Source organism: Myxocyprinus asiaticus, chromosome 18 (genome assembly GCF_019703515.2).
Source record: "Myxocyprinus asiaticus isolate MX2 ecotype Aquarium Trade chromosome 18, UBuf_Myxa_2, whole genome shotgun sequence".
NCBI classification, from domain to species: Eukaryota; Metazoa; Chordata; class Actinopteri; order Cypriniformes; family Catostomidae; genus Myxocyprinus; species Myxocyprinus asiaticus.
The window spans coordinates 30810461-30824804 of NC_059361.1; the positions used below are offsets into that span (position 1 = coordinate 30810461).

General features: G+C 39.1%; 1 protein-coding gene across 1 annotated transcript in view; it reads right to left on the bottom strand.

The window, feature by feature from the left end:
- The window catches only part of LOC127455892 (cadherin-13-like), a 570343-nt gene that overhangs the window by 87375 nt on the left and 468624 nt on the right, over positions 1 to 14344 (bottom strand). Inside the window, exons 9-10 of the mRNA XM_051724064.1 lie at positions 5709 to 5891; positions 5359 to 5612 (exon numbers count right to left, since the gene is read on the bottom strand). Of these exons, the coding sequence (XP_051580024.1) occupies positions 5359 to 5612; positions 5709 to 5891 (437 nt within the window). The remainder of the gene's footprint in view (positions 1 to 5358; positions 5613 to 5708; positions 5892 to 14344) is intronic.

Sequence of the window (14344 nt, forward strand, 5' to 3'; positions counted from 1 at the left end):
TATTCAGGTCAGGAGAATTTCCTGTACTCACCAAAAGGTTGAATCAATACAAAAAAAAACTAACTAAATAATTCCAATGAATCCTTCTGCATGATTCTCCTTTTATCTTTCATCAATAGAGAGATAAAACTGGCTGCATGTTAAAAGTGCTCTTGTGCATTATGGTTCCTGTAAAAGCTTTTTATGATAAATCCAGAGAACAATATGTATGTATGGACAAATCTATGCCAATTCTGTCAGTTCAAAAGAACTTGTAGCATTTTTGAAGATAATAGAGTGTATGTTCTATTTAATGTAATCAGACATCAATGTTGTGTGTAATTATGTGTATATTAAATTGTGTTGTGTTAATTTGATGTTATTGGTATATGTCTCATCACATCTCGTCACGATTGCTATATTGATCGGAACTGCACCCAAGAATTTCACACACCATTGCACTTGTGTATATGGCTGTGTGACAATAAATGTGATTTGATTTGATCAGGATCTAAGCATTTATGCTATTCTTCTCTTTGAAACAGAACCATTTCTGTGTTTTCTGAATCTAAAAAACACTATGAATATTAAAACTAATACTATGGAGTTCTACATTTCAACTCTTTTAAACAGCCAATTGCATGTTTCAAATTATTAATAATAGATATATAGAAATTATTTTCTGTGGTGCAGATATACAGATACTGTCCACAGACCTTAAGATATTGTTAATCTAATTAATGCGATTAATCCGATTACATAACAGCCACAACATGCTCCTGTTCAGAGGCATCTGACCACTGTGTCACATATATTGAGATGCAGGATGACTCCATTTAGCCTCTTACATGTCAAATGCTTCTATACACACACACACACACACACACACACACACACACACACACACACACACAGTTAATATATACCATAAAAGAAACCCAGGCTCATGTTGTCTTCCATCTTCCATCTCCTCTCAAGCCTTCTTTCTGCCCATGCCCTTAATTTTTCTGCAGTACATTATTTTCTTTCTCAGTCCTGCCACCTATAACCTCAGGTGAAAGCTATGGTAGTTCAAAGAGCCTTTTACTGGCAAAAAGAGATCAAAAGAGGAGAGGCATGTCACGAGAGGACAGATATAGAAGAGACGAAGAATGAAGTGTTGGGAGAATGAGAAAGAGAGAGAGAGAGAAAGCAAGCTCATATGGCTTTTGATGAGGTGGGCTGTTTCTATCTATGGGAACAGATCAGGATTAAGGGAGCAAATGATCACAGCAGCACACAGAGTTTCATATTGTGAAGATTCACATGCTCAGTAGACACTCAGGAGCCACTTTAAACTCTTCTGATCTACACAAGCATAACACAGCTTACACTGAGATCACACAACAAATGCAAATGTGTACACATCACACACACAGCAAATACTCCATTGGTGCAACATGGTTCCAATGCCAAATCTCAGAATTAGAATGAGCCTTATTGCCAAGTTTGCTGACACATACAAGGAATTTGTCTTGGTGACAGAAGCTTCCAGTGCACAACCTATACAGCAACAAAACAGAGATGATAATAAAAAAATAGAATAAAAATAAAAAGTGAATAGAAAATAAAGTATATATAGAAATACACAACAGGACAATATCTATCTATCTATCTATATACATATGTACAATATACAAATACAAATCTGTTATATACAGAAGCAAGGGAATGTAATGGTAGAAGAGATATGGGATGTTGGATAAATATAAATAGACTAAGCTGTGTATTGCACATAATTATTGCTCAGTGGGGCAGTTTTAACTGTTCATGAGATGGACAGCCTGAGGGAAAAAAACTGTTCCTGTGCCTGATGGTTCAGGTGCTCAGTGCTCTGTAGTGCCTGCCAGAAGGCAATAGTTCAGAAAGGTAGTGGGCTGGGTGAGTGGGGTCCAGAGTGATTTTTCCAGCACTTTTCCTCACTCTGGAAGTGTACAGTTCGTGAAGGGAGGGCAGGGGGCAACCGATAATCCTTTTAGCAGTCCGAACTGTCCTTTGAGGTCTTCTGATATCCAATTTCGTAGCTGCACCAAACCAGACAGTTACTGAAGTGCAGAGGACAGACTCAGTGACTGCTGAGTAGAACTGTATCAGCAGCGCCTGTGGCAGGTTGAACTTCCTCAACTGGTGAAATAAGTACAACCTCTACTGGACCTTTTTCACAGTGGAGTCAATGTGGGTCTCCCACTTCAAGTCCTGTGAGATGGTAGTGCCCAGGAACCTGAATGACTCCACTGCTGCCACAGTGCTGTTTAGAATGGTGAGGGGGTCAGTGTTGGTGTGTTCCTCCTAAAGTGCACAATCATCTCCACCGTTTTGAGCGTGTTCAGCTCCAGGTTGTTTTGACTACACCAGTGAGCCAGCTGTTCAACCTCCCTTCTGTATACAGACTCATAGTCATCTTGGATGAGGCCGATGACAATAGTGTCATCTGCAAACTTCAGGAGCTTGACAGAGGGGTCCTTGGTGGTGCAGTCATTTGTATACAAGGAGAAGAGTAGTGGGGAGAGCACACATCCCTAGGGGCCGCCAGTGCTGATTGTACATGTGCTGGAAGTGAATTTCCCCTGTCCCACTAGTTGCTGCCTGTCCGTCAGAAAGCTGGTGATCTACTGACCATGAGCGGACTGGCATCGGGAGAACCGGGACTTTTCCTTGAGGGTAGGCCACGAAAGGGGTTGAATGGGCCGCGATAAGCTGAAATGGGCTGCTGTGTTATGCAGAATGGGCCACAAAACGGCGCCGCAATATGCAGAAAAGGACAGCGACCCCCTGTCTTGTAGTTAGTAAACTGTTTCAGGCCACTCCACACCGATGCAGGGTCGTTAGCTGAAAACTTGTTTTTCAGCTTATCAGAATAGCTTCTTTTAGCCACTCTGATAACCTTATTCAGTGTGTTTCTGGCCTGATTGTACAAGATTTTATCCCCACTTCTGTAAGCATCCTCTTTTGCCTGACGAAGCTGCCTGAGTTCTGCTGTAAACCATGGTTTGTCATTGTTGTATGTTAAATAAGTTCAAGTAGGAATGCACATATCCTCACAGAAACTGATATATGATGTCACAGTATCTGTGAGCTCATCCAAATTGGTGTCTGCAGCCTCAAAAACACTCCAATCAGTGCAGTCAAAGCAGGCTTGTAGTTCCAGCTCTGCTTCATTGGTCCATCACTTTACATTCTTTACTACAGGTTTAGCTGATTTTAGTTTCTGCCTGTAGGTTGGAAGATGAACCAGACAGTGATCAGAGAGTCCGAAAGCTGCTCTAGGGACAGAGTGATATACATCCTTTATTGTTGTGTAGCAATGATCCAGTATATTTCTGTCTCTGGTTGGTCATGTTATGTGTTGTTTGTATTTGGGCAGTTCACATGCAAGGTTTGCTTTGTTAAAATCTCCAAGAAAAATAATAATTGAGTCCGGGTATTGTTGTTCCATGTCTGTGATTTGATCAGCCAGCTGTTGCAGTGCTGCATTCACGCATGCATGTCGCAGGATATAAACACTAACCAGAATAAACGAGGAAAACTCCTGCGGTGAGTAAAAAGGCTTACAGTTCATAAAGAGTGCTTCCAAATTGGGGCAGCATATCTTCTTTGACGTTGTTACATATGTACACCAACTTTCATTGATGTAAAAGCATGTTCCACCGCCTATCATTTTCCCCATTAACTCCGCGATGCGATCCGCTCTGAACAGCTGAAAGCCAGGCAGATGTAACGTCTGTCCGGAATGGTTTCACTCAGCCACGTTTCTGTGAAGCACAAGGCAGCAGAGGTTGAAAAGTCCTTGTTTGTATGGGTGAAGAGATGTAGTTCATCCGTTTTGTTAGGAAGAGAGCGTAGATTCGCTAAATGAATACTGTTTGAAAGCTGCGCTGACGAAGCTTGACCAGCATGCCGGCTCACTTCCCTCGCCTGCGTCTCTTAAACAACACAGCTGTGTCTCCAACTAAAATGTCCAGCAAAGCGTCAGAATAGTCAAAAACTGGGAAAAGATTGTCTGGTATGTGCTGCCGAATGTTCAGCAGTTCGTCCCTGGTAAAACTCATTGGAAAAAAGATTACTAAACACAGGACAAACAAAACAAAAACAATGAACGAATTGGAGAGCTCCACACCAAGGCTGCCATACATATAAATAAATAAATCAATCAATCAATCAGCTCTGGGCTGAAGAAACTGGCTTTGTGCCGGACCCCTTGATTTGCCTGTCTTGAACCAGAAACCAGTAACATTTGTACACACCATAAACACAGAACATATCCCATTTCTATCAACATGTTACTGGTAGCCAATCTGGAATAATGAATTCCTTGCATTTCCACCAAAATTAAAAGGCAGTTCTGGGCCAAACAAATTGGCTTTGCACCGGGCCCTTACACTTGCTCGAACCAGGAAGCATTAATGTTGGAGGCTATGGGGCAGGATAATTGCATTGCATAAAGTTTTTAGAACAACTCAAGTCTGGCAAAACAAAACTAGATGATAAAGTTTGTAGACAAACTCTGATGTTGGCTAAAAAAAAGACTTAAAAAAAAAAAGTTTAAAACCTTGGAGTTTGACAGACAGACAGGCAGGCAGGCAGGCAGGCAGGCAGATAGATAGATAGAGCTTTAGCATGTAGATAAGCATTACTTGCATGTTGCTAGGTGTTGCTAGCATGTTTTAGTATGAAACTAGGTGTAACTAGCATGTTTTAGCATGCAACTAGGCATTGCTATCATGTTGCTAGGATTGCTATCATGTTGCTAGGTATTGTTAGCATGTTTTAGCATGTAGCTAGGTGTTGCTAGCATGTTTTACCATGTAGCTATGTGTTGCTAGCATGTTTAAACAAGTAGCTAGCTCAATATATTTGTTGGGTGTTAAGAAGAAGTGGTAAAATTAAATCTCTGATGTACAGCATTAGGCTTCGACCTCAAAGATTTCTCAGAGAACATAGCGAATGGATGAAGAACAGAAAAAGATGGTAAGATAAGAATAACCACATGTAGAGATGTCTGAGACATGGGCCATACTATCACATTCATCTGAGACTTTGATTGTTTGTGCTGTCATTGCAAACTACCTAGACTTTGATGAGAATGTAACCAAGAAGACAAGTGATTCACTCAACCTCAGACTTCTAAAAGTTTGAAATTTGATTAAAAAAAATGCTTCGATGAAATTTACAAGACTGTAGGGTGTTTCATATGTAATTTTATATTTCTGAATATACTGGTGTGTACTACCCAACAGTCTACTGGACATTATGTCCAAATTTGGAGGAGGGTCGTAAAGGCTAAGGGGGGCATTTGGGACGGTACCTTTTTTTAATCATTCAGATGACATCATCACAAACCTTATAATCTGAGATTGGAGGTAGTCAGGATCAGTGGCATTGAGCATGGCTACAAAGCTGCCCACGGGAATGTTCTCTCTCTTGATGACAACCAGAGGATCTGGGAAGAACACCGGTCCTTCATTCACATCCATAACCGTGATGTAAACTGTTGCCGTAGAGCTGGGGCCGTACACAACGTCAGGAACCAGAGGGTCTTCGTTTTCTACTTTTATCAGTAGAGTGTGAAACATTGCACTTTCATGGTCCAGAGGCTGAGAAAGGCAACAGACAAGTTTAATAATGTAGCCGTGATTAAGTACCAAGCAAGTAACTCTACCAAACAAATGAGTGAATAAGACATCACGTACCTTTATCACAAACAGCATGCCCTCATTGTTGTCCACATTGGTCTGGATTTCAAAATTCTGGTTGGGATCTCCATTGATGATGGAGTATATGGCTCTCCAAGCTCCTGTGGCTGGATCATCTCTGTCGTCCACTGTCAGGTTCACGACCACCCCAGTGGAGCCCTCGTTTACTGAAGCCTGGAACTAGAACACAGATTAGATTTTGTTACTTGCTCTGTCAAGCTACAGTATATACATGTACTACTATACTTACACATACACGTACAAGTTATCACATGTTTACTGAAACAATACTTGAATTTTTAGTTTGTAGTCAATTACCTCACTTCATTACCTCACAATCCAATAATTCTCCCTAAAAATGCCCAGACTTTATGGGCTGTTCACACCAAATGTGTTTTTGCATTCGTCTGTGATGTTTTTAAATTGTTTTTCTAACATACGCTAGAAGGACTTTTTTCCATTGTGCTGCGTCTCGCTGTTTTTCTCAGTCAGCTATTTTCTATGAATACAAATGGCATACAAGTACTATATCATACAAGTACAAAGTACAATACCTATCTACTTGAATGGTGAAAGACCAAAATCTCCAAAACAGCTGGCCAAGATTACGATCAAAGAACATATTTCAAATCGGCAGTCTGAATTGGTCTGAACGGCCTTCGAGATTTGAAATGATGACATAGGTAACAATAAGAAAGAATGAGCAATAAATAAGCTGCATGTTGTGCAGATAATAGAAAAATAAATGCTTTGACTAATAATCTACCACTGTCCCTCTTTTGTTTACAAATATTACCACAGCCAGTAGGACAGACAGCTATTGTTTTCGGCTAAGTGTGCACCACCTTCGGTAATGAAACACTGATTAACCTACGGCTGTATCAATTCAATCCCTTCTCAGTCCCTCCTTCCTTGTTTGTTACACACAGAATCTGTGTCTTACTTCCACCTCCCTCTCACCCTTCTTTCTGTCCCTCTGCCAAAGATAAAGCTTAAGTTAAGCCTGTGTGAAATAGCTCTTGTTCTGTTTTTGTCACTGGAGGAAAGCCTCATCATTCAGAGCACCGCAAATCTCTATAGTCCATGCTCAATCCAGCCCAGTGCCACAGGGCTAGGGAGATGAAAAGTATTCCAAGCAGGGCCAGATGAGCCTTGGTCCCCATCAGCTCTGCTATCATTTCTGTTTAGTGCCTTGTGAAGTGAGCACCCCCTCTATGCCTAAGGGATGTGCTCCCTTTATAAGAACTGTCCTGCTGGGAAAGTATGGGTGGGTGGGGGGACAAATTGGGAAGAATGCAAAAAGGTCATATGCCACCTAAAGAGGGCACTGCTGATCTTGACAGGCAGATTGAATTGGGGGAGAAGTTTGCAGAGTACCACAAAGCAGTTTAAATGCCCCTGGGACTAAAGTACTGCCACTAAGCCATGTCTCTTACTTAATGCTTATTGCAATAGAGTTAGAAGCCACAGTTCTGAACCTTCCAAGATTAACAGTGATGGAAATATTTAAAATATATAGGAATAGTTTAACACCTAATGAAATGCAGAAGAAAGGAAATTGGGAAATGGTACGAGGCAAATTCGAACTTGTGTCATCTTTATAAATGCACTCAACATAAAAACTCAATGCACGCGCACAATACACTGGGCCATTTCTCCAACAACAGGTAGTGTTGTGATTTAAAAAACAAAACAAAGTGAACTGAAGTTGAAACTGTTAAAGCTTTTTTTTATTTGCATAAACATTCTCTGACCGATAGCCACCTTAATCAGACATTGCACTCAGGGCTGCATTAAGTTACTGCGTGGCTTACCTTTTCAACGGGACCTGCTAGTCTTTGTCACACTATGACAATACGCTAGACGGACGGGTTTCACCGTTGTGCACCATCTCGGTGTTTAAAACAGTGTCCCCTGTTGAAAGTGCATACATACACATCCTCCCACAAATGCTGATGGGGGAGAATAGGCTGGCGAATGACGCAAAAGGGGCCCTGGGTTTAAGCCCTGGTAAGCCCATATTTTAATACGGCCCTGATTGTACTGTGTTGTAAACACAGAGAGTAGTAAAGGCAAGCAGAGACGTCCAGCCTCCAGTCATTGTTTTACACCTGAAAATATAGAAATTTAATTTCTCAAAGCCTGTCTCCCAATAAGAATAACCTCTTGGATAGAGCCCGGAGATTGAGAAAAATACCTAGACGAAAGAAAAACAGCGTGTCTACAGTGAAGCCCTGCAGGTATATCACTGTCAAAATCACAGCACTTTGAGAACTGGCTCGCTATTAACCAAGATCCGCTTTAACGTATGGAATACACAATTAAACAGGAGTTGTCACAAATGTTTACTAAGGGACTCAAATACACCCATATTCACACATACAGGCATCTTCACATCGCCGACCAGTCACATTTCATTTAATCATCTGGGGCAGTGAAGCGGTCAGATGGACGTATTCAATCTTGTTGGCTGCTGATACGAGGGCTCTGCCATGCCACTGATAAGACCTCAATCCCTCCGAGTTCACAAAGCAACCAGCGGTGTGAGAAACTGAGGGAAGTTATCAGCCCTGCAGCTAGACCTAAAATCTGAGAGAATAGCATGAGTTTGTGTGTATGTTTGAGGTAGATGTCACCTCCAAGGCCCTGTTTAGACCTGGTTGTGTAAAAAGGATCTAAAATGTTTTGTGATCACTTAAACCACATTCGGAGGTGGTCAAAAAAAGCATATGACCACATTACATTTACACTGTAAACGAAAATCTGTCCTGATGCGTCCAGGCAACATGATCACATAGGAAACAGACATGTTGTTTCCGAAAGTTCATACTCTGAAATAAAAAAACAAGACTTCCGGGTTACTGACAAGTGCCATCCCCCATCAGACATGTTTGCATCATTTTGCATTAACTGTGGTCACCATTCCCTTTAGTGCTCCGAAATACAGGTTCTGGTCTCGTGAGGACTAGGAAATAATTGCTTTAACTTAAATAAAGGTGATTTGAAGGTTGCATTTTCACTCTAAAATTATATTTTTTTACTTGATTGATGGTTAGGTTTAGGGTTAGGGGGTAGGGTTCCTGTTGACAGTATTACATAATTTACAAACTTAAAAACACAACTCGCTTGTGGCGCCACTCTGTGGCTATTTCACCTGTAATCTGAAACTCAGTGCAATATCTGGTCCAGGACAGCAGTGAAGCACTGCCTACTTAGCTGTCAATCAACAAATGTGCTAAAACTTACATATGATGTGTGAAGTTACTTAACAAAATGTCACAGATCATGTGAAGTACGTATTTTCAAAGTTCAGTTTATACAGGTAATAAAATAGCTGAGCATTCTGCTCGAAATGTCATGTTTGTGCAAAAATTAAAATGAAAGTAAAATATGGACTGTGTAAAGATTTTAGTGTGCTTTCTAATTTTTTTATTTGTTTATCAAAATATAGTAACACACTGACAGAGTAAGGGTCCAGTGCAATCAGAGACCCTCCCCTTGAAATCCGAACATAAAGTGGCCAAGTGATGCATTTAAGATGCATGTTACCACCAGTGTTGGGTAAATTACTCACATAAAGTAATCCATCAGCAATTACTGATTACTTCTATAAAAATTGTAATAGGATACCTTTATGGATTACTTTATCAAAATAATTTTAAGTTACTTTATAAAACTTAATTTTCATAAATTTCCATAGAAAGGTTTTTGTTTTTTTGTTCAACGAATTCAAAATAATGTATAGATTTCCTTGTTCAGTGTCACATTAGGGGGCATACATCCTTCAGCTGTCACAGAAATGCATACAGATGTAGATATGAGAATTATTCAAGCTTTAAATTCTGCATAAATAATACTATTTTAGAAATGTGTAACCCAAGTAATAATGTACTTAAAACTTAATTGAATGTCAGTAACTGGAATCTGATAACTAGAATTTAAAATGTAATATCACACTACTTTTTCTATCAGTAATTAGATTACAGTAACTAATTACTCTGTAATCAGATTACACCCAACACTGGTTACCACCAGGTGTAAATGCCAATGTGTTTCGACTACCCACTTGTGATCGGATCACCCGAGACGGATCTAATACCAGGTGTAAACAGGACACTATTCAAAGATGCCCAGCAACACAACACAAGACCACATGGTAAGAAACAACAAGGCAGGAGAGCGAGTATGGTCAGAGCAAGATAACCCATCTCCTCCCAAGCTGCCTTTGTGGCCATACCAGAAAGCTGAGAATGACTGGAATTATTTTGCATGCCATTCATTATCAGTAATGTAGCCCAGTGCGAAGACACCATTGGAGCTGTGCTACTGCTTTACTAACAAATAGCTCAGGAAATTCACACCTGATACTGTAACTCACACTCGCATCTTGACATATGTTCACTGAATCAAATCAACATTCATGACCTTTAGAGAAAACTCTACCTGCCTTATATTTCTCAAATTGCATGTCTCAAACCAGGTATGTGAGAAAACTCTGCATGCTGTTTTCGCAGCTTAATGAGATTCTGGAAAATAACACTTTGCTTCCCACCTGCAGCCAGTCTGAGAACACATTTGAGGTGAAAGGCACTCAAGAAGCCTTCAGAGAGTTGAGTCAAGTGAAGGTCCTCTCCAGATGTGACTGCGGAAGGCAATATAGGTGCCTTTTATGCAACAGGAAACCTCACTCACACACATTAACTTAGCCTGTCAGACAGAGTGAGAGACGGCCCTTCATCAGGCGCTGGAGGCCACTACAGTGTCAATGTTATTCTGTCAGACCTTGAGATAACACTTCATAACAACTTTTAATGATAAACAGGTTCTGCATACTATTTCACATTTTCTGCACTGATTATGGGGGGAAGTTTGTGGAATTCGTCAGAATGTATTTAAATATATTTAAATACATTTAAATACAATTTATTATGGTAAAACTTTATAATAATGTTCCATAGTAAATATATAACTATGTAGGAACTAATGCAGGCAAATGAAGAGTACAGCATTAACTCATTAGTCACTTCTACTAACTAATATGGAAGAGTAATTAATTAGTTCGTAGTTAATGGCAAATTGATGACTGGGGTTGTTCACTATTAGATAATCAATAATTACTGAATATGTTATACGTACTGAAGAACGACCAACTAACTACTGATACTGAAGTTGGTAACCATCACAAAATGAACACCTCAAAATTTTGTTATGTTGGTAGTGTACTACAAGCCAACTGGCAAAGACAAAATCAATGCCTAATGAGACATGCCCTCATGAAAGACTTTTTCTTGAAAAAATAAAAATGGTCATACAGACTAAGTCAGCACTTGGATCTGATGCTGCTGAAGCAGGACCTACTGTAGCCTAATGGCCCAAAGAACTCACAACACAACTGCTATAAACTCCTTAGAACTGTACAGTGATTTACTTTGATTATTCTTTAATCTAAGGGAGTTGATATGCCTCTTTATGATCCAAATCATCAAAAATCTAATATTGCCACAGCAACAGAGCGCCACCTAACGAAATGAGTTAAGACTTTGCCAGTTATGTGTGGATTTAAAGGGAAATAACCATACAATGAAATTTTAAAAAGCAAATGCATGAACATGTTCAAGAACTTCTTTAACATGTCTGATAGCAACATGCAGTTCATGGACATACATGAGTGTATAATGTCAACCGGGAGTTGCTTGTGTCTTCAGTTTCAGCACATGACATAATTATGAAGGTGTGTGGGGGGGGGGGGGGGGGGGGGGTTAATCATTGTCTTTGTGCTCACTTGAAAATTACAGACATGGGGTGTGCAGACAATAATACAACTAAACAAACGAGCGCACACACACACACACACATAGCCAAACCAACAAATTAAGCGCATCATCCAAATTCTCATACTTCTATGATGCAATATAAGTTCTTTGCTGCTAATGGGAAAGTACATACTTCTGAGTATGTAAAAAAAACAGTACACCAGTATTAAGGCATTCAACATCAAATCTCACCACATATGTTGCACACTGTTTGTTTTTACATGTAGGGCCCTATTTTAAGAGTACAAGCATTACGCACAAGGCAATGTCTTAAGTCATAAGTGCAAAGTCAATGGGCATGGCCATGAAGTTTTGGTATTTCGTCCAAGCATGCGTTAAGTCCAGGCTCAAGTGAGTTTGGTGAAATTATGCACGCAACATGCAAAAGACTGGACCGAGTGCAATTTAATTTTGAGGTTCTTTTCCAGTTACTCCAGCATCTGCGTCCTATTATATAGTCCATTCCCTCAAACAGCATGATTTAAACAAAGACAGCACATTCAAAAGAAGTTGGTAGTGTAAATGGACTGTACGCAATGAATTAAAATAATAGAAATATGGACTTAAGTTCTTTCGTACATTAACTGTGTCCTTGATGAATGCCAGGCAGATTTCTATGAGAGTGACACACGCTTCTTTTATATAAATGGAAAATGTGATTCTCGTCAGAATTTGGATATATGCTCCTTTAAATTGTAGTGAATGCAAATATTATTAATAATTTTCATCCACTGACACACAAATCATGGCTAGTATTAACAGTGATTGTATCGCCACACACTTCACTTCTACCGGTCGATTTTGATTTGGAAAAAATACATTAATTTATTGAAACACTAACAAATTAAACCAAATATATTTCTAAATTCAAATTACACTTCAAATTAATGAAATTAATGAAAATATAATCAAAATAATGAAGTGGTCAAAAAAATCATACCAAATCCAAACATATTACTCTGTCCAACTTCTTCCACCGGCCCCTTTTGCAGTGACTTAAAAATCCCTCAAATAATAATAAATAAATAATATATATATATATATATATATATATATATATATATATATATATATATATATAATAAAGAAGATAATGGTCAGGAGCTTCAGTTAATGTCCACATCAAAAATCAGAATGGGGAAAAAAATTATCTCAGTGATTTCGAGCGTGGCATGATTTTAGGTGCCAGACGGGCTGGTTTGAATTTTTCTGTAACTGCTGATCTCCTGGAATTTCCATGCATAGTCTCTAGAGTTTACTCAGAATGGTGCCAAAAAAAAAAAAAAAAAAAAAAAAAAAATAAAAAAAACATCTAGTGACCGGCAGTTCTGCGGATGGAAACACCTTGTTGATGAGAGAGATCAACGGAGAATGACCAGACTGGTTCAAGAGGACAGAAAGGCTATTTATTTTTGTGTTAATATGAACATTAACTAAAGCTCCTGACCCGTATCTGCATGATTTTATGCACTGCACTGCTGCCACATGATTGGCTAATTAGATAATCACATGAATAAGTAGGTGTACAGGTATACCTATTAAAGTGGTCGTTGAGTGTATATGCACTCTTCTCCCAGAAACAGTATACTCTATCCACACTAATTCTAATCTAGCATACTGTTTAGGACAAGTGTTGGGTAATGATACTTTTAAAAGTAACTTGTTAGAATATTGCGTTACTTCTTAAAAAAGTTAATTAAAAAGTAAATGTTTATGGAAAGTAAAGCATTACATTACTTTTGTGTTATTTTTGCGTTACTTTTTTCTCACAGCCACTTTATCTTCTGCTATGCTATGCATTCCATACAAACAGGCCATGCATTCTGTACAACACTCATGTCAAAACAACATAGTAAACAAAAAGATATTTAGAAAGTAGGTCTTCACGTCATATTTACAGTATAATAATGAATCAATAACATGAATATGCATGATTTGTTTTTCCATCAACATGGCAGCCAATATGAATAATGAAGAATAACCACTGTCTTCCCTAAAGTCCAACACTTGGTCCAGCATCATATATGTCATCATGTGTTGTGCCCATCGATGATGTCAGAGTCAACTTAAAATGTTTTTCAAAAGTCAGGATAAAATTCAGTGGGGAATGCCAACCTAACATGTTCAAGGAATGTGTCTGGTAATAAAATTACATTTTTCACTTAAGTCATCTCAGTTCATGCTTGTTTTGAGTTGATCCACGGTGAGTACAGACGCCACTGGTTGATCGCATACAACTTCAAAGGCGCATGTTGATACAACCAAAATGTCATAAAAACATAAAAAACAGTTTGTTTCATGAATCAAACTACTTGTTTATTATAAAACAAAAATATAGAATCTTTTTAGAAACTAAGACATTTTCTCTGTGTACACAATCGATGTAGAACTTTGCTCGGAGCCACTGATCCAGAGTCAGCTTTTCTCATCCCATTCTCTCAGTTATGAGGAGCTGTAACACGGAGCAGTTCGGCTGCATAAGTCAGTGAATTGAGCGAGTATTTCACCCTGTGTATCATGTCATGGCCAGTGGAAGACTAGTCTTATAAACCCTCTGCCTAAACACGTTTACTGATTTTTTTTTTTTTTTTTTTTTAATGCAGTGTGTATTAACACACGAATCAATCGCATTAGAACTCGGCTCTTTTACCTGCAAGGTGGGACTTCCTTTCTACATCCATTGACTGTTGCGTACTACAGCTTCTTGGTTGGGAGTTCCAATTTCTCCCATTCATTTAAATAGAAGTGAGTCGTCTCTGCTAAATAGTCTCTGGCCTCACACTCTATAGAACTACAATACACTCCTTGAGTGTTCGTAAG